Raw genomic sequence first — 19,665 nt, 5'->3', positions numbered from 1 at the left:
GAGTGCAGTGGCAAAAAGTATGGTAAGTGCTGCCGGGGTGGAGGCTCAAATAAGCGCAGGGAGGCTGGGGACTATACGGTTGCAGATGCAGTCTATAAGTGTGTGGGAGGCCTGGAGGCAGTGGAAGAGGCTATGTAGGAGCCTGGTGCCCGTGAGGTTCAAATAGTGGCCAGGTCACCAGGACAATCAGCAGGGGAGAGAGAGAGAAAGCAGAAGCAAAGAGGAAGGTCTTGAGTTGCTTACAGAACCTTAGGTGGTCCAGCTTACGTTTGAGGTAGGCAGGGAGGCTGTTCCAGAGGGAGGCCCCAGCCAAAGACAATGATCTACCCCCACTCTCTGCCTGGAGAAGAGCGTGACCCTCAGAGAGTTGGAGGTGGATGAGTGGAGGGCTCGAGAAGGAAGATACTTAGGAAGAGAGAGTTGGACGTAGTGTGGTCCCTCACCCCAGAAAGCCTTGTGGACAATGCAGAGGGTATTGAACTTGATCCTTGTAGCTACCGGGAGCCAGTGGAGAGATTTCGGGGCTGGAGAGATACGATCACTGGTCTTGAGGCCAAGGACAAGTCTTGCAGTACTGTTCTGGATTAGCTGCAAAGGGGCGAAGAGTAGAGGCAGGCAGATTTAGAAAGAGGCTGTTGCAGTAGTCCAGCCTAGAGAGAACCAGGGCTCTGGATACACTGAGCTTCTGTGGGAAGTGAGAAAAGGAAGAATACCTCTGAGGAGGTGCAGCTGGTGGTGGGACTTCTTAGCAACGTCGGAGATGTGGGAGAGAAGGAGAGGGTGGAGTCAAAGATGACACCAAGGCTCTTTGCCTTTCAGGAAGGTGCAGGAAGAAAGCACAGGGTGGGCATACAGAGTGAAAGAGGGAAAGCAGGAGCAGGGATCCCAATGAGAAGCATATCAGTCTTACTGGCTTTAAGGCAGAGAATGTTGCAGGCACATCATTCCTGAATCACGGATAGACAGCCAGGAGTGAGTGAGAGAGCAGAGGAGGCTGAGGTGATTCTGAAGGAGAGCTGTCTGTCATCTGCATACACTGAAAGTTAGAAGAGAAGGTAGATATGAGGTGGGACATAGATGCCAAATAATTGTTGAAGAGCCAGGGTGAAAGGTTGGAACCTGGGGAACACCACATGTAGAGAGAGTGGTGGTGGAGAGAAATTACCCAAGTTGGACCTAGGAGGGTCAATCAGAGAGAAAGGAGGTCAACCAGGCTAGGGCTTGACTCATGATGCCCAGGTTGTCACAGAGACGATTGATCAGGATGGTGTGGGTGACCGTATCAAAGGCAGAGGATAGATCAAGGAGAATGAGGACAAAAAGAAGGTTAGAGTACAGATTAAAGAACAAGTCTACACGGGTGTCCAGGAGAGCAGTTTCCGTGTTTCCGGCTGCTCTAAACCCAGACTGGTGGTCATTGAGACAACCAGCATATTCAGTGTGGAGAGTGAGCTGCGAGATGTCTAGCTTTTCCAGTTTCCCCAGGAAAGGAGTGATAGAGCTCAGCGGGTAGTTTGCCGTGGAGGAAGGATCAGCAGAAGGCTTCTTAAGGAGCAGGTGTACAAGGGAGTGCTTAAGGGGGAGGGAAAGGTTCCAGTGGCAAAAGAGTGATTGCAGAAATCAGCCAAGACTGGAGCAAGGGTGTTGATGTGGTCCTTGATGGTTCTGGGGGAGCAGGGAAGCACAGGGAAGAAGGAGCAAGGAGCAAGGAGGAGGGGAGATGGCCGGAGAAGGGCTAGGAGAGGTAGAGGAAGAGGAAGAGGAGACAGAGGACAGGATGTCCTGAGTTTTAGTGATGAAGTGAGAAGCTAGTGCCATGCAGAAGGCCTGGGAGGTAACAGGAGAGGTGGCAACTGCAGCAGGATTTGCCAGCTAGTTGCAGATTTTTAAAAATGTGGCCGTGATGTTAGAGGCTGCAGAGACATGTGTTTTGATGTGAGCTCTCTTCTTGGACTGGACAGCGAGTCTGTATTGCCTTTGTAGCAGGCCGCATGCCAGTTTGTCAGAGGATGAGCCTGATTCCCTCCACTTCCTCTCAGCGCCCCTACACTTGCGTTTAAGGGTGGTGAGGTTGAATCATACCAAGAGTTACACTTGGAAGTGGGCTTCAAACAGATCCTCATGACAGGGGCAAGGACATCAAGAGTGTTAGAGATAGAAAGATGCAGGTTGAAGAGGGCTGTGTCAGAGTTTGAGTCAGCCAAACGTGTTGGAGGAGGAGAGAATGTAGTTGTGAAAGCCTTCGCTGACACACACTTCATGGGCCCGATGACCAAGAAGGTGCTGGGGTCAGCTTTACCTGGGGTCTAGAGAGCGACAGGAGAGAGGAGAGAAGAAAGTGGTCAGTCAAAGAGAGAGGAGTGGTGAGAGGGTTAGAGAAGGGATGTTAGACGAGATGAGAACCTCCAGCGTTTGCCAGGCAGAGTGTGTCGGGCCAGAGGGAAGAATAGAAAGAGAGAGAGAGAGAGAGAGAGAGAGAGAGTCGCAGAGATTGGAAAAGAGCCCTTAGGGGGGGGTTAGAAGCATCCAGGTGGATGTTGAGTTGTCCAAGGAGAGGAAGTTGAGAGGTAGAGGCAAGGAGAGAGGAGCAGAGGTTGGCCCACTAAGAGAGGAAGAGGGCAATCTGGCCAGATGGCCTGTAGATGGTGGACACAGTATGAGAGAGGCCAGGAGAGATAGAAAGCCTGCAGACCAGGCATCCAAAGGAGGAGTAGGCATGCGTAGGAATAACAGAAACAGGGATCTACTCTGGGAAGATGAAGGCTACCCCACCTCCTGGACATTTGGTTCTGGGTTCGGAGAGGATCTTGTAACCATCAGGGAGGAGAGTATCAAAACTTGTGACAGAGCTGGCCATGAACCATGTCTTGGTGAGACCAAGGACATCCAAATCAAGTTCTTCGAGGAGTTGGCAGATATCAGAGGAGTGTTTGACAGCAGAGCGAGAGTTAAGAATCGTAACGTTGAGCAGATTGCCACATTTAAAAGAATTTCATGGAGGAGTACAGGCATGAGGTACACCCTGTGGATGTGTTAAAGATGCCCAAGAGTAGAAAGAGGTGGAAGAAGGAGGTGGCAAAGTAGTCAGAGTGGACAAAGAGGGTGCCAGAGAGGTGGTAGAGGAAGCAGGAGGAAAAGCAGCCAGAGAAGATGGGGAGGGTGCCAGATTGGTGGTGGAAGAGAAAGGTGGCAGAGGAGCCAAAGAGGTGTGGGTGGAAGTTGCAGGAGAAAGAAGGAAGTTGATAAGACGTGGGAAGTGTCTATCGAAAAGGAGGAGATTGGCCTGAGTGCCTGGACCAGGATGGTGCGATTCAGATAGACATTAATGGTGGTTTGGAAGGAGGCCAGGAGGACCTTCATCCGGGTGCCACCATTAATGAGAGCGGAGGAAATAGGAGAGAGAACAGAGACCATATGGGGGGTCCATAGGCCTGGAGATGGAACAAAAAAGAGGATTTTGATGAGGGTCTGTCTGGATGAAGCACTAGTGTAGGTACCAGTGATCTGGAGGCCAGGTTTAGAGACCAGGATGTCCCTTTTGAGCTTCTTCCTCCCAAACGTAGTTGGGGGGATAAAATAGGAGATAACATAGCAGTTAGAGAGGATAGGGGAGACTGAGAGCACCATCAAGGTGAGCGAAAAGGAGAGCAAAGGAGGAGGCAGCCCAAGCAGGTAGGGGTAGGGTGGGGATTCACACACTAGGGGCACACAGAGGGGGAAAGCACAAGAGGAGGACAGGTACAGTAACAACAATAATCACAATTAGGGGGAAGACCTAGAGAGAGGAGACAGTGGAATAATGTGCAATCATACAATAGAAATCATTGGGGGGGGGGCAAGAGGATAAATGCAACAGCACATGATTATAAACATCACCCAGTAGTCATTCTGAAACGGTTCCACTTCTTAACTGTTTTAACTAGCACACTTTGTCATGAAAAAATGTCCTGTTTCTTTCTCTTCGAGATTTTTCTTTAAAAGGAAATGTTTTTAATTCACACAGAAGATGGGGTTCAATTGATGTACATGAATTAGCTGATTTGTAAAAGAAAATCTAAGCTAATCATATGACAATCCCCCAGATGGCAATTCACTTTTATCAGTATCACTCAACCATGCCGGAGGAAGAAGCGTATCTCTTCTGTGTTGTCAATCTATTGTTTTATTCTGGACCTTCAGCTATGCACCATCAGTACTGCAATGTTTTGTTATCTTCATTCATTCACTTCTAGACAAACAATAAAGACTGCCACACCATTGCGCAATTATGCACTTCATATACTCAAACTCATTAGCTTGATTCAATCAATTTGGTTGCATAAACTTGTTGCGCACAAACACTGACTCACATGTAAAGCAATATTTAGTTTGGCATGGCATTTAAAACACATACAATTTGTTAGAATAAAGTATAAATTGGTTACTACAATTATATATATGAACCTTTGTTTTTCAACTTTCTGTGACCCTTGCTCATTTATCATTGGATGGATTGATATACATTAACCCCCTGCAAAAAGGCAAATGCACCCACTCGAAATTTTAAATCCAGTTTGCGTCATTAACCTTTTGGTAGGGTAAAGGTTAATGAAGTGTTGCTTTGAGTCAAACCTGACACCTTGCAAATTGTTCTGCAGATGGGATTTTATTTATTTTTCTTTTATACTCATCATCCAACTGATGTCTTCTCCCTCTGAGATGGGCCGTCTCGCCCTTTGGCCTTTTCTGCCCCCACTCTCATGGCATGCAATCTCCTTTCCTGCAACTAGATAGGACTCAGCTCATCCTTGTCTGCCTTCCGCCCCTGAGCCAGACCTCGAATTCGCCCCATTCACAGCATTCAGGAAATTCCAAATCCCACTGCAGGTGCCAGCCAGCTTCAACTCTAACCACCAAATCCAGTCCTTAACCACCCATTTCTTCCTCTATTTCAACTCCCTTCATTTCTCTATGCCCCTCTATACATGTTCTTTAAATTTCCCCACCTTTTTCATATGATTTCACCTTCACCACATCACGTGATGGCTTGTGTAATTTTCCCAGCCCTTACCTCGCACAACTGCGACCTTTGAACAGGATTTCAGTTGGCACTACCCCATGCTGCTCACTGAATAATGTTACTCTTAAATCCCTTGCCTTTTCTTCCCTCCTGTTCTAACTTGCACAAACATTGATTGGTTTCTTTCAAGGTCAGTCTCATGAGGCACTGCTGTTCTCATTTAATTTTACTTAGGTTTTCGAAACCCAGCTATGTTTATGCACCTGCAGAATACTAGCATTTGTGTGACCTAATAAATCTAACCTTCCTCTACTCAACCCCCCCAATTCTAAACGTTAATGTAAAATGTTAGAGCACCTACTGCACAAATTCCTTAGTTTATCAACTCTCTAACAACCCACACCTTGATCATCATTCAACTACCCTTCCCAGCAGCAATTGGGCCCTTTCTCCCCCTCCACCACCATTTCCACATCTGGTGTCCCTGAGGGCTCTATCCTATCGACCTGGCTCTTCAATAGCTCACAAATCCCGACTCCAACTCTCCTACTGTTCTCATTCTCCTTGATCACTCCTCTGCCTTTGACATGGTCAAACATTCCATCCTCATAAAGCGACTCTGTGACACCCTCGGGTTAACTGGCCGGGCAATGGACTGGCTGACCTCTTTCCTCATTAACCGCCATTCCCAGCTGCAATAGGGCCCTTTCTCCTCCTCCACCACCCTCTCTATGTGTGCTATCCCTCTCCTATCGCCCTGGCTCTTCAATATCTATCTTGCCCCTCTTGCTCATCAGATCTCCCCCTTCGATGCTCATTTCCAGTGGTATGCTGATGACATACAGCTTTCCTTCAAACTTCCTTCTATTTCCCCCTCTTCCTCCTCTCTAATCCCCAACTGTCTGTCCGCCATTCAGGCATGGTGCTCAGCTAATGATCTCTGTCTCAGTGCCAGTAAGATGGAGATCCTCCTCATGGGAACACTGTGCGCTCTTTTCCTCCTACCCTTTGCACAGCCTCTTTGGGATCTCTACCCCCACAATCCTGTGGGACCAAAAAACTTGGTGTCATCAATGACACTGCTCACTCGTTTACCACTCACATCATGGACCTTACCAACATGCCCCACATCCAGCTCCACCTCGTCAGAGGCATTCTTCCTTTTCTCACCTTCCCCCAGAAACTCAATGTCTCCAGAGCTCTGGTCCTTTCCAGGATTGAATACTGCAATAGCCTCTTTTTCAATCTCCCTCTCTCCTCTCTTCACCCCCTGCAACTAATCCAGAATAAGGCTGCAAGTCTTATTGTTGGCCTCAAGGCCAGGGACCATATCTCTTCAACCCTAAAAGCTCTCCACTGGCTCCACGGGACTGCAAGACTGTCTGCATCATCCACAAGGCCTTCTGGGGCTTGGGACCATGCTATCTTCAACTTTTCCTCCCTAAATACTCCCCTGCTAGAGCCCTATGCTTCTCTAATTTCAACTTTCTGGCTGTCAAATGTTTCTCTAGGCAGAGAGTGGGGGCAGATCACTCTCTGCAGCTGGTGCCTCCCTTTGGAACAGCCTCCCTGCCCCTCTCAGACTTGAGCCGGACCTCCTTAAGCTCTGGAAACTGCTCACCTCAAAACTCTTCTTTACCTCTTTCCCTGTTCCATGCTAATCACCCCACTGCTGCCTCGACCGATGGCCTGATCCTCATGAAACCCACAGGCTCTCAGGCCCTTCCTCTTGGTCAAAAACAGCACCCCCCCACACACTGCATTGCCCTGCGGGCCCCTGCCTGGTGGCTCTACATACCACTCTTGAGAGCTGCCTGCACCAGCACTTAGCCTGAGGTGCTCCTCCTGGTTCCCCTTAGCACTTCCCTCTTGGGCCCTCCTCAGCACTTGTCCTCTCCTCTGCCCCAACCCCATCCTCCTCCCCTGCCCTTTCCACCACTTGCACGGGTGAATGCCACAAGGCGTAGTAGGACCACGACTGTAACTATATATTATTGTTTTGTTTGTTTCTTGCCACTGTTATTATTTCCCCTGTTCCCTACCCATCTAGCCTTGTGGCAGTTTGAAACACAATTCTGTTGTATAAAGCGCCTTACAAATTACCAATAAATACATATATAAATATATTCCAAACGTTCAGTGTAACTCATACCTAAAAGCACGTTTCCTCTCTCTTAAACATGATGTTTCGAAGGAAAATGGCCCAGCAGTCCTATGTTGTAATACTATTTAAGACTGAAATCTTAGGAAATCACAGTTGTGGCAAACTTTCTACCAAATTTCATAGACATGCCCCCATTCACCTCGAGTAGTATTTTAATAAGAAGTTAAATCTGTTTCGACAACTATCCGAACTCGGAATGGCCCGGTAAGTCCTCATTCCGAGGACCCGAACAATAGCGGCATGGCTACCGGCCGAACTCGCAATGAGGACGATGAGGACTTACCGGGCCATTCCGAGTTCGGATGGCCCGGTAATTCCTCCCTCAAGGACCCAGACAGTGACCTTCCCCATTCCCATTTCAGCCCCCATAGGGCTGAATGGGAATGGGAGAGGGAGCAAACAACGGGCCATAACGAGATGGCCCGTTGTTTGCTCCCTCTTCCCCTCGCGGGACCCGGTAAGCACGCCTGGTTTTCCCAGGCGTGCTTAACGTGTCCCGCGAGGGGACCTCGTAATGTAGCGGAACGGGTAACAATCATACAACAGCACCTAGTTTCAATTATAACATTAAGCCCCTCCCCTACCCCCTTCCTAGCCAAGGGCTTCAACATGTGCCATACAAAATTAATTGGCCAATACATTTCAAAGAGGAAGAGCATTTTAGCCATGACATGCCAGTACACCTGCAATGTATTTCAAGTGAGCTTGTGCAGATGTGCATGGCAGTCATGTACAATCTCCTAGAATGAGATTACAGTAGCCTCAGACTCACTCCTCGTCCCTAGCAGGGCAATGGAAAGCTTCTGAAATGGTACCTTGCGGGTGGCAAGAGGATGCAACACTGCAACCAGAATTAAGAGGAAGTCCATGGCTGCCTTTCAGTTATATAATTGGGGAGTCCTTCTGGGGGCTTCATGCTTCTGCTAGAGTGGGCTGGTCCCTTCCTGCCCCGGCGGATCCTCAGGCAGCAATTTTACCCACATTTCCACAGCACACAATACCATCTAACTTTCCTCAGTAAAACACACATTCATAACCCAATTTCTACATTTTCCCAGGTAAAAGCACATTGCAATTGTCGATACAACAATGGTTTAAATAATACCGCTTACATCAGCCAGGCTGTCCATCCAGCATTTCACTCTCTACAACTCCAGCAACAACTGCGTGGAATTTAAGGACAGGCACAACAGGTGGTAGATGGCTGGGCGGGGGACAGGGGTCTTACCTTTCTTCGCATCATTTCAGTCCTTGACTCGCTGTTTGGCAGTAGCTACAGTGGTGGCAAGGGCGACACTTCCCTCTTCTCCCAGTACGACATCCTTTCATCGCCTGCCTGTTCACCCCAGGCTTTTTAACGTGCAAATTCCATCGAATTCGCTTATTGAATTTTTTAGCGGATGGGGGGTGGGAAAGGGCAGATAAGGTTTTGGGCGGGTGGGCAATAGCAAAAAATAGTTGTGGGAGGACCCCCCCCCCAAAAAAAAAACGATGAGCACATTTGCACGTTATGAATTCCTGTTGGGAGTATTATTTAGTTACAACCTGATAATGTGGAGGGGGGTCGATTTTTGGGAGTGGCTAGGAGACCTTTGTGTGTTTACACCTCTTGAGGCTTTGCTAGAGGGACATTTTTGATAGCACCTTATTTCATGAGCTACATGGATGTGCTAATTACTTTTTAACATGCCACAACAAGCTATATCCTTCGGCTCCAAAAAATAAATCATGCAGCATAGCGTAATGTATGTATGATGCATGTAATGTGTATTATATATATGCTATGAATGTAATGGAATCAGTGGACCATTCCCGCATGCATATATTAATTGGTTCTGTGGTCACACTTCAATGCGCATTGCCTAGCAAACTAGCGTATTACTATTTTCTAATAATCTTAAATGTCGGATTAACCGAGAGAATCATGTATACCATACTGTCCTCCAAGAACCCCGCACAGAATCATTGATACGTGGCTTTGCTTACCCAGTTATTTTGACTGAATGTGTTCCGCGTATTCGGAATTGTCCTGGATAGTCGATAGTGGCATCCGTGTGTTGATAGATCCCCGTCTTGTAAAGAAAGAAATCTTCATGCACCTGCATTAGAGCTGAAAAGAAATGCAGTGAAATGGCGTTGGATCGTTTGTACCAGGAGAGGTTCATTTTTTATTTGATTATGTGAGTATGTTTTTCCTAGCCCAAAATATATATTAAAAGACTTAAAATAAAATTCAGATATTTGCCTGATACATTATGTTGTAAGAAAGCGTTTTTGCAGTCCTTTCTGTGAATATTACATGCCCAGATTCCCTTAAACATCTGTCATTTTATGCACATCAGCATATCGTGGCTGGCATGTTGCCGAACACATGGCAGCTGCTGGTCTGTCAGTAGGGCCCAGTCAAGACAAAACATGTGCACTGTACTTTTGCTAACTAGACAGATGTCATTCTGTCACAATGATCACCTGGGTTCAGGGGTAACCCAGGTCTTGTCAGAGAACTAAACTGAGAATTAAGTCCACCAGCATCAACTTTTGATCTCCATGTCAAAACTTCAACTGTCAGAAACCTCCTTCCACACTTAAGCATTTCAAAAAGACATGCGTCATCACTACCACAATGCCTAGTCATCTACATTCCTCTGTGAGCAGAAACAATGTGAATCCTTCGGCCAATTCAAAGTATTGAATCACACATAATCAGACAACCCGTTCCAAAAACTTTCACTTAGTCACGTTCAGTTCCCGAACAGTAAACGGTGGTAACAACAGGGATGTTTCAATGGTCGAGGTACACCAATTGCATTACACGGAAGAATTGCAAAACCAATAAATGTGTAGTCCTACCCACTTCATCCAAGCACTTATGTTTTCAGTGACCACATGCTTCCTTAATCAGTTCATATCATTGCTGTTTATAGTGATACATTTTTAAGGGGTTAAAAGTACACTTAGCTTTCCTTATCCATCCTCAACTATGCAACCAGGACTCGTTTATAAACCCCCTCCTTAAAAGTTATGTAATCACGAATGTGGTATCAGACATTCTAATAGTAACAGGAATGATAGGAGATACATGTTCACTTATTGTATGCCATTTTATTTTCTTGAAATCTTCATTGGGCAGTCACTTTCTGTAAGATGCACAATAATCTCACGGCAGGTTGCTTCTGTCATAATAAGACCTACTAAGAGTTTTAGCATGTGATAGCTGTCTGGCTATTAGAGTTGCTCTGTATTGTGTGGTGCGTTGCTGACCAAACAGACTGCCGGAATCTAAATGAGTCCATCAGCCAAGGATTGCCTTTAACAGTGAGCCACCTTGACCTAAATTACAAATAACTGTGTATAAGCCCTGATGGCAGTTTGGTTACAAGTAAATGCAAACTATATCTGATCTGAAATAGTGGTCTATGGGGAAATACTGCTGCATGTTGGCAAATAATCTGATGTAATTTTATTATTGGATTGTTTCCTGTGATCTACTACTGTTGCATCCATGTCTGCAGGTAGAGTGGGAACCAGTGCTTCAAAGAGAAGCTCTGCCGGAACCATGGAGAAATCACACAAGTGAGAGAACTAGAGTCTTTATAAGTTTAGGCACATAGAGGAGGGTGACTGCAGAGTACCACAGGAGAGCAGATAGACTCAGAGGAAGGTTTCCACCATCTTTGAAAAAGCTATGTTACATTTCCTCCCTGTTCCCCTCCCAACATCCTGTAAACATGGCTCTCTGAAAACTGACATCAGAAGGCTAAATGTATTGTTACAACAGCTGATATTGCCTTGACAGCTGAGAGTAGGCTTCAAATCATCTGTGGCAAAATGCCACATTGCTCTTAGTTGAATCATCTGTTGACTCAAGAAGAACAAACATTTCTCTGAAACTATATTGGGGTACAATCTGTCCGAATCCAAATGAGGCGGAGATAAAACCTTCCATGGAATGATCAGGACCTTGCCCCATCCACTACAGGGAAACATTTAGAATGACCTACTGTTGGTCAAAGACTCACAGCTGCCTAGACACTGATGTCCCGGGCTCTGCTTACTGGAAGTGGCTTAACTGCAATAGTTCTGGCAAAACTCCCTGATTTGGAGGTGCATAAGAAGAACTTACATCTTCCTCTGTGACCCTGGAGAGGGTTCTTCTGCAATGCAGAATCAAAAAGGGAACCTTGAACTGCTTTCAAGCTGACTCGACTACTCTTGCACCTCTAAAAAACAAAAATATAGCTGCCTTTGACATTCTATTCTCTCAAAATGCTTCCATGCTTTTTGTGCCAGCAAGTTAATCACCTGCTTGTTCTGTTTTCTGCTGCAGAACCACATGTCATCATTGGCTGGCTCACTGCTGCAGTTGGTTGGGGCATTGAGTCATTTTTCAGCTATCGAGCCAAAAGGATCTCCACATCACCGGTTTCCAAGCTTTCTTTGTTCCTTGAAAGGATTGCCGTTTGTTAAAGTATACCCATGTTTGCCTCAAAACAAATTGACTTGACTGTATGGTAAATGACTCAACCCTGCAGAAGGCACCCAGAATCCTTGTTCAATGCCGTTGAGCCCCAAAAATAATATTTAAAGCTATGCAAAGTGCTTCTGTTATTCTCGCTTGGTTTAAAGGGCACAATTGGTATTTAGGACCCCACTGTTTACCTTTTTAAAGACATTCTTGAACTTGAACATTGCTGAAAAAAAAGCCTGCATACCCCTGCCTTCATACTCCTACTTTGTGAAAAGTTTAGCCTGGTACAAAGTGACTTTGCACTGCCAACAAACACAGTGAATCGGACCTAATTCACATGAGGGGTGCAAAGCGTATTTTTGCAGAGTGTAGTGACTTTGCACCTCAAAAGTACTCTTTGCACAACGCTAAATGGGCCTAATTTTAAAAAAGCACTAACGTAGTGCTTTTTTGTGTGAATTAGGCCTATTTAGCGCGGTGCAAAGAGAACTGTTGGAGTGCAAAGTCACTTTGCTCTGCAAACATACACCTTGCACCGCTCCGTGAATTAGGCCCAGTTCCACGTGTTTGCTGGCAGTATAAAATCACTTTGCAGCGTGGCAAATGTTCCATGAATTAGGCACAGAGTATTTCTTTAATCCAAAATATTATATGGATGTTGTGTGTATTACTTTACAGGGGTTGGTTGTTGGTATTATTAATGGTGTGTTTACATTCTTAGTTTAATTAAATCTCCTATTTCTTTATAGCATCCGGATTGGACCTTTCTTTAATGTTGGCACCACAAAACTATTTTTAATTTGGATGCTGCTTCTTTGTTGATCCACACCCGTCTTGATGAGTATGGCCTGCCCTTTGCCTATTAAACTTTAAAGCTACGAATTACGTACGCCATTCATGTTCTGCCTGTTTCAACTTTAAGATTAAGATAACTACTGGCTTAGTGCTAGTGTGGGGCTGAGTTTGGAAACCACTGCTCTTCCTGATACTGCTGAAAAGCAGTAGTCATTTGGACAAACTGCTGGCAAGTGGTTGGGATCCAGCTTGGACTGTGGGTACACTTTAGTGGACCAAAGCAAAAGAAATGTGCAGGCAATGTTAGAAGCACTATCAGGACACGCTTGCGGTATGAAGCTGAACATGGATGCCGAGAAGGCTTTCAAAGCCGGACCACTTCATGATCTGTTTCACGAAAGGGGCCTCCATGGCATTAAGGTAAGTAAAACCAAAATGTTTCAAAGTCTGCCAGCTTTCGAGAAAGCAAGGGTATCTGAGGAGAGCTTAGTGGCAAGTAGTGACCTTGATCTCCAAATGCATGTACCCATTCCAGAGGGGGAAGCAGTGATGGTGGATGGGTTAGCGACGGTGATATCAGCCTGGTGGTAGAGCCTGGTGGTAGAGCTACAGAGAATATTGCAGCCTAAAATTGATCATGCGAGATAGATGTAATATTGCTAACCAGATTTGCATAAGCTTTCAGATAGTATTGGACCCCATCAGTAGATGTCAAGAGGTTTCAGTCTCATTGGCCGACCTAGGCACCTTTGTACTCTCTACATGGTAAGATGCTAAACCATAAATATGTTATAAAACTTTTGATGTTACCAATAAAAAATGTCATAAGGTGACAAATCCCTGGGTGACATAATGCTTATAGCTCTTTTTCATAGCTGTCTGTTCCAGATTCCATTATCTGTCCCAGTCCCTTGCTTTGGTTTTTTAGTTTTATAAAAAGGTTTGTCATCAATTCTTGCTGATAAAATGGAGGTATCAAACTTAGGATCTGCGAGAGGAATCAATTGCATTCAGACTCATTAATGCATCATCAGATGTTTCCATGTTCTTCAATTTAACATATAATTTGCATTTCTGTATTTTCAATAATGTTTCAAGGGATGTGAAACCCAGCTCGCATCTAATGGCTTTAATGGGGACAGAGCGCAGACGTTTTAGAATCTATCTCCATAGCTTTCCCTCTAGTTTTCTCAGCTACTGTGTGTATTTCTCCAGTAGTACTTCAAGACCATACAATATACTGGGATTATGCTCATCTGGTAGATTTGCAGAAAACCTTCTACAGAAAAGCCATACCGCCTTGCTAGAAATGTTCTAATAACATTTCATTTACTTGTAACCTTCCAAGACAATTGTTTCTCATAGGATAAAATGGTTGGATTTGTGTAGATAGGCATCCCGTGATAGGGATAAGAAAGAACTACCTCTAGGGGAACTTCATTCATTTTCCAACAAAATGTAGGCGTGCTCCGCACTGGTGCCCAATGATCATCACCTTGGTTTACTTTAGGTTGATGGTCATGTTATTCTTGGTGGCATAAGCAAATAGAGCACCTAGTGAATGCTGCAATTTAATGGAATTTTGGTAAAAGATGATCATGTTGTCAGCATATGTTAGCGAACATTTATCAACCTTCCCAATCTTAGTGAGGAAGCTATGAACATCCTTTAGGGCTGCGTCCATGTTGACCAGGTAGAGATTAAATAATACCGGGCCCAGGACACAGTCCTGCTTTAGCCCTCTGTTTGTCTTGATGGGTCGCATCATCAAACCCCCAGAATTCATGCATACTACTTTCATAGTTTTGGTATGCATGGCTTTTATAAAGTGTTGTAAATTATGACACATAGCACAGTTCTGTAGTTTACTCCAGAGTCTTGCCCAGTCTACATTATCAAATGCGTCAGATTAGTCTACAGAGCACAAATATAGTGTTTTCTTCACATTAATCCTAGCATCTGAAATAATATACTGTAGTGTTAGCATATTATCAAGGGTGCTAATACCGGGTCTGAATCCTGTTTGCTTGCAGGATAATAATGTTTTCTCCGTGAGCCAACAAATGATCTTGCATAGCAAAAGATTTGAAAGGATCTTTGAAGAGGAGTCGATCATGGAAAGCATACAGTAATTTGCTGGTTCTGATCTATCCCCTCTGTTAAAGACAGGGACAAGTATTGATTTGAACTAGTTGTCACAAATATATCCCTCATCCCAGATTGCTGTAAATAGTATAAGTAGAATTTGGTCCCAACATACTGCATTGCTTTTAATAACTGCATTAAATAACTGCATTAGATATCACATTGGGCCCAGGCACTCAAGATGATTATATTTTGGTGATGATTTTAATGGTATCTTCCAGGACAAACAAAATGTACTTCCGTGCCCCCTTCTTAATCCATCACTCATAGGGATATACAGAGCCTCACCATAAAAGATCTCACTGATGTATTTCTCCCGCGTCATTACATCAGTAGGGGTGGCCTCTCTTGGTTTGTTATCAGATAGGTGCTGTCAGTAGAGGTACAAAAACTTCTTATTGTTATCTCTGAGAATGTTCAACACCATCCTCCAGTTCGCATTCCCTACATCGTGCCTGTATGAGTGAAGTCAAATTTGTATCCTTTGTTCTAATTTTTTGGATGTTCCTGCTTTTTTCTAACCAGGATAAGGTGTCCATATTTTTACATTACGTACCTCTGCTCTATAGTTTTTCTTCCTTTCCTGAATGACCCAGTCATAGATTTCATTATGGGGCCTCCCATTATTTGTGACCATGTTTTTCGCAGCTCATTATAGGAGAATATTTATAGTTTCCAAAAAGTCTTTATTTCCCATGCAATTTAAGTCTGAGGCATCAAGAGGGGAAGTGCCAAGGAGATGGTTAAATCTATCTATACATCAATCAGTCTACCTGATCCTATTCCCCCCCCCCCCCCCAGGGAAACCTGGAGGTTCGTTTAATCCTAATGTATTCAGATCTGCTTCTATCAATTATACTCCATATCAGGAGCTTATGATCAGTAAGATTAGTTTGAACCTGTGTTAATGCATATACATATTTCCTTGAATTAGTGCCAATAAATATGTAATCAACCCCAAAGAATGCTTTCCCACTTCACAAAGTATCCCAATTGTCACCAACTTCAGGGAAATGTAGGTTCAAGCAATTTAGGATCAAACCACCTACACACTCCAACCATGTATTCCTGTTTTTTTATTGAAAAAGTACCCCATTGAGATTTCTTATTTTTCACAACCTGGTGAGTTTTCTCCCAACAATCATCTTCAGTGTGCCTTCCTTCCATTTCTTTAGCTGCTATAAGGCAATAGGAGTTAAAGTCACCTACTCTGATACCCGCTTTAAGGAATGTGTCAGTCCAACAGTATATCGTTCTTTCAACAAATCTCATGATGGTATCTGTATTTAACACTCCTGGATGATCATATATATTGGTGGCTAATATCGTTCCCATGTTTACCAGGCCTATAATATAAGCACAGAGGTCAAACGATGAAGTGCCACACTTCTTGTATTCACAAACAGAGAAGTTGGACTTTAAACCAATACATCATGCTCCTGATGGGCATCCAGCATGGATGGATCTAGTAAACCGATGGATAACGTTACAGAAATCTATGAAAATGCGACTACACAGGGGTCAGGCAGGGTTACACATTAACGTTTTCTGAATATCATTCATCTTGGAACTGCCCAATTTCCATATGCCGAATCTTTGGGTTTATGATCATAACAATTGTTTGACCAGTGTCATTACAAACATATAAAAGACAATGTTTTTCAGTAATGTACCTGGGATAGCTAGGTATAGCCAGCTCAGAGGTTTTCGTTTCGTAGTTGCTTCATTCATGGATGCTTTTTTTGCATATAATGATGTCAAAGCCCTGTTTTAACAAAGGTGCCACTGACAGAACCACCAGTTTGGTAATTATAGGGGAAACAAACTCTATGATGACCCAATTATCTTGCTTATAAAGGTCAGGTATTCAATAGATGTTATATCTGATGAGCTAATACTCCTCAATTGTGATACTGAATGTAGTAGGTCCAACACCCAACACCCTACACCAATTTGATCTTTGGTCACTGCCCAATTTAAAAATTGGCAAGATGGCACCCGGGTATTGTGTCAGGAGCTCGCGGGGACTACATACTTATATGATCAGGCCTTTCCATAATGCTGTTTTCCTTCACAATGGTTCCCATTCCCCATTAGTCCAAAAGTTACCATTGTTAACTGCCAGGGATGACCTTTTAGATCTAGTATCATTTAAGAGGTAATTGCTAGCTGCTTCACTACCCTGTCTCAGTGGTGGTCCATTTGGGTTCTTTCCAAGCCATTGATCTACAGGTCCTCAACTGCTGGGCATACACACGTTTGTCAGAGGACTTAGTTGGCCTAGTAGGTAGCACTTGCAGAACGTATTTCGGTCCTGTACTTGTGCATATAAGATCTTCACTAGTTGTCCATGCAAAGCCACCCCCATTATTTTTGGTTAATTTATTTTTAATACCTTTAGAGTTTGTGTTATTTGGGGGGATTTTTCTGGGCCTTTTTTGGTTATTTCTCTTTCTGCAGGCTGTCTTGTGCCAGTAGCTGAGGCCTCAGACTTATTTACTGAAAGGTATTGCTAATCATGATAGGAGAAGAGATTCCACACTCCTCTGGTAAATCCTCATTCTGTGCATCACTATCGGTCTCGCCTATCTGTATGGAAATGATAGTTGGATCTATGATGTTATTAGTAAAGCTATTTTCCAAAATGATATCAGCAATTTTCGCCACTACCAAATTATGGTCTCTATGCTCCTTCATTAAGGTAGAGCAGAGGCCAAATACTGATTCGAGGGTGATGGCAATGGATTCCAATTTGGAATCCAAGCTCATGGGGTTTGCATGTGAGGTAAAGAAATCATTAAATGTATCATGATCACAGCTTGAGAAGGACGTGTCAGCCGCAGTGTGGTCTAAGGTCAACATGTTTTGACTGCAACTTCTGCCTAATCAGACCTTCCTGTAGAGCAGTGCACTATCAAAGCTTCAATCTAGAAATGCATGTAAACCACACTTAGACCGGACATTATTGTAAAAAAGGTACTAACCTTGCACTGGTCCATTTTCCATTATTTCCTTCATAATTTCAGATTCCTTGAAAAAGTGAAAAACATTTGAGGGTTACATGAAAATATTTCAAATGATACAGTATGCATTCTTCTGACTGATTCAGCAATCCATGGCCTCAATCAGACAAAACTTAAATTCTAAGAATGACATTGTATTTGGTTGTGTAGGTGGTGCAATGTGTAATCTCTGACTCAACCCTACCCCATGCGGTATCCCTGGGACACTCCAGGATCTCTGCCAAAAGTCACCCTGAGACTGCACTGAATCTCTGTTAACTGACCCGCAAGCATGGTCACATTTATTTGTCTGAACCCTGAATCACCTAGACTTGGGGGTGATTCACAGTTCAGAGAAAGTTAGGGGAAGTTGATATGTGGTTTTATTTAAAGAAAAAAACACAATATGATCTGTGGTTTGAGGCCAAAAACCCCTACAAGGCAGCAGGACATTGCAACCTTTTTAAACATAAAAAATGTCCCCGTCCGCATTTAGGCTTACCATTGTATTAACCATCATGGGCGGTATTCCTTCTTGAGTTTAACCTTACAATCCTGCTAGTTACTAGAATCTGAATCAAGTCACTGGTGTTGGCTGGTTTTGTATGATTAAAACATTATAGAGTATCCTGTGAGGGGTGTTGCATCTTCCCACACAGCGTAATAGACTCATAAAAATGAAATTTGGTGGGGGTCTGCCAAATAATTTGAGAGTCCAATGGATCCAGGGTTTTGGTATAGGTCAACCAAACTTTAAGGACCAAACCTGCACAGATTTGTAGATGACATTTCAGGAGACTGGTCAAAGGCTTGCTGATCCAGTGGCAGACAATCAGTGTGCATCCCCCGGATTTCTATGTGTGCACTGGTCATTATTACAGACAGGCGTACAGGTAATTTGCATGCACTTGAGAGATCACCCAATATTTCAATACAGTCAACAAGATGGTTTGCACATTTGGTAATACAGGAGGTGATTTGCAAGACTTCTTTAAAACCAATGTGCTGTTTCAGCAGGTCACAGAAAATACCATGTGTTTGATGGCTTTACATGCATTAGTATGACCCTGTAACGATATGTAGTAATCATTGTATTTGTGCTAGTGTAAAGCATACACGCGTGGACGTTATGGTCAAGTGTAGAGGACCTATGTTTCAAACAATAATGGTAAGAATGCACTCTCTAGTCATACCAATATTGCATTCGTCATCTCCAGTGATGTGCCCTCTCCTCCAGAAAGTGTGCATTTAAACCTGTAAAATGCATACACAACAATTCCTACCTGTTGTTCCCCAAATTCATTATTGCATTTATTGTTTACCTGCAGTATGTGATAAGCCCCTGCATTAGCCACTGTGGTTCAAACCACTGGTCTGACCTGCTCTTTCTGGATGACCTTATTTCTCTCAACACTTGTTCCTTGGTATGAGTGACAGACGTGACCTTTATCAGTAGTATTGCTATTCAGAGGGGCTTGCACAGTCCTGAAGTTGCTTTTCAAGGTTACCTTGTAGATGTTCCAGAATATCAAGCCCACTTATGTTATACCGTTATTGCAAAGTCATGTTAAGAACAGTGAGCGAGAAGCCCACAAGCAACGATAACTGTCTCATTACAATACGTTATTTATGAAATGTTCTAGTCTAGTGAACATGTGGCCTGTTTATAATGTATATTAAATCAAGGAAAAATAATGTCTTGCATGTGTGTATGGGATTTAAAAAGTGCCAATCGAGTAGGAACACAATGGAACTCTGTACATAGGGGATGCACCAAGGGAGTTGCAATTAGGTTACTGGAGTAGCAGTGCGGCTCTGAGTGACCACTGAGCAGAGAGGGACGGGCTCTGTAGGGGGAGAAGTAGGGTTGAGTGGAGTGGGTTGCTTATCTTGATTGGAAACCAATCTAATCAGTGGTTTATATTTTTAAGGAACAAATTACTATAATTATAATTGTTCTTTTATATGCGCTTAATACCAACGAGTGGTTTCTAAGTCTGAGATCGTGATTCAAACCTGTGTTGCACTGCTTCCAAGACAAATGCGTTGCCCCTGAGTTATAATTCCTCCCCAAATATATTGTTGGCAGGTC

General features: G+C 43.9%; 1 protein-coding gene across 2 annotated transcripts in view; it reads right to left on the bottom strand.

Annotated features, from left to right (window-relative positions):
* Positions 1-19,665, bottom strand: part of TINAG (tubulointerstitial nephritis antigen) — a 1,051,371-nt gene that overhangs the window by 101,228 nt on the left and 930,478 nt on the right. For both annotated transcript variants that reach the window (XM_069606138.1, XM_069606139.1), the window contains exons 8-9: positions 17,556-17,601; positions 9,150-9,273 (exon numbers count right to left, since the gene is read on the bottom strand). In XM_069606138.1, coding sequence (XP_069462239.1) covers positions 9,150-9,273; positions 17,556-17,601 — 170 coding nt within the window. The remainder of the gene's footprint in view (positions 1-9,149; positions 9,274-17,555; positions 17,602-19,665) is intronic.

The sequence above is a fragment of the Ambystoma mexicanum genome, chromosome 4p, assembly GCF_040938575.1.
Source record: "Ambystoma mexicanum isolate Mex_15411 chromosome 4p, UKY_AmexF1_1, whole genome shotgun sequence".
Taxonomy (NCBI): domain Eukaryota; kingdom Metazoa; phylum Chordata; class Amphibia; order Caudata; family Ambystomatidae; genus Ambystoma; species Ambystoma mexicanum.
The sequence above is the reverse complement of the archived record's forward strand: the minus strand, read 5'-3'. Positions and strand labels throughout refer to the sequence as shown.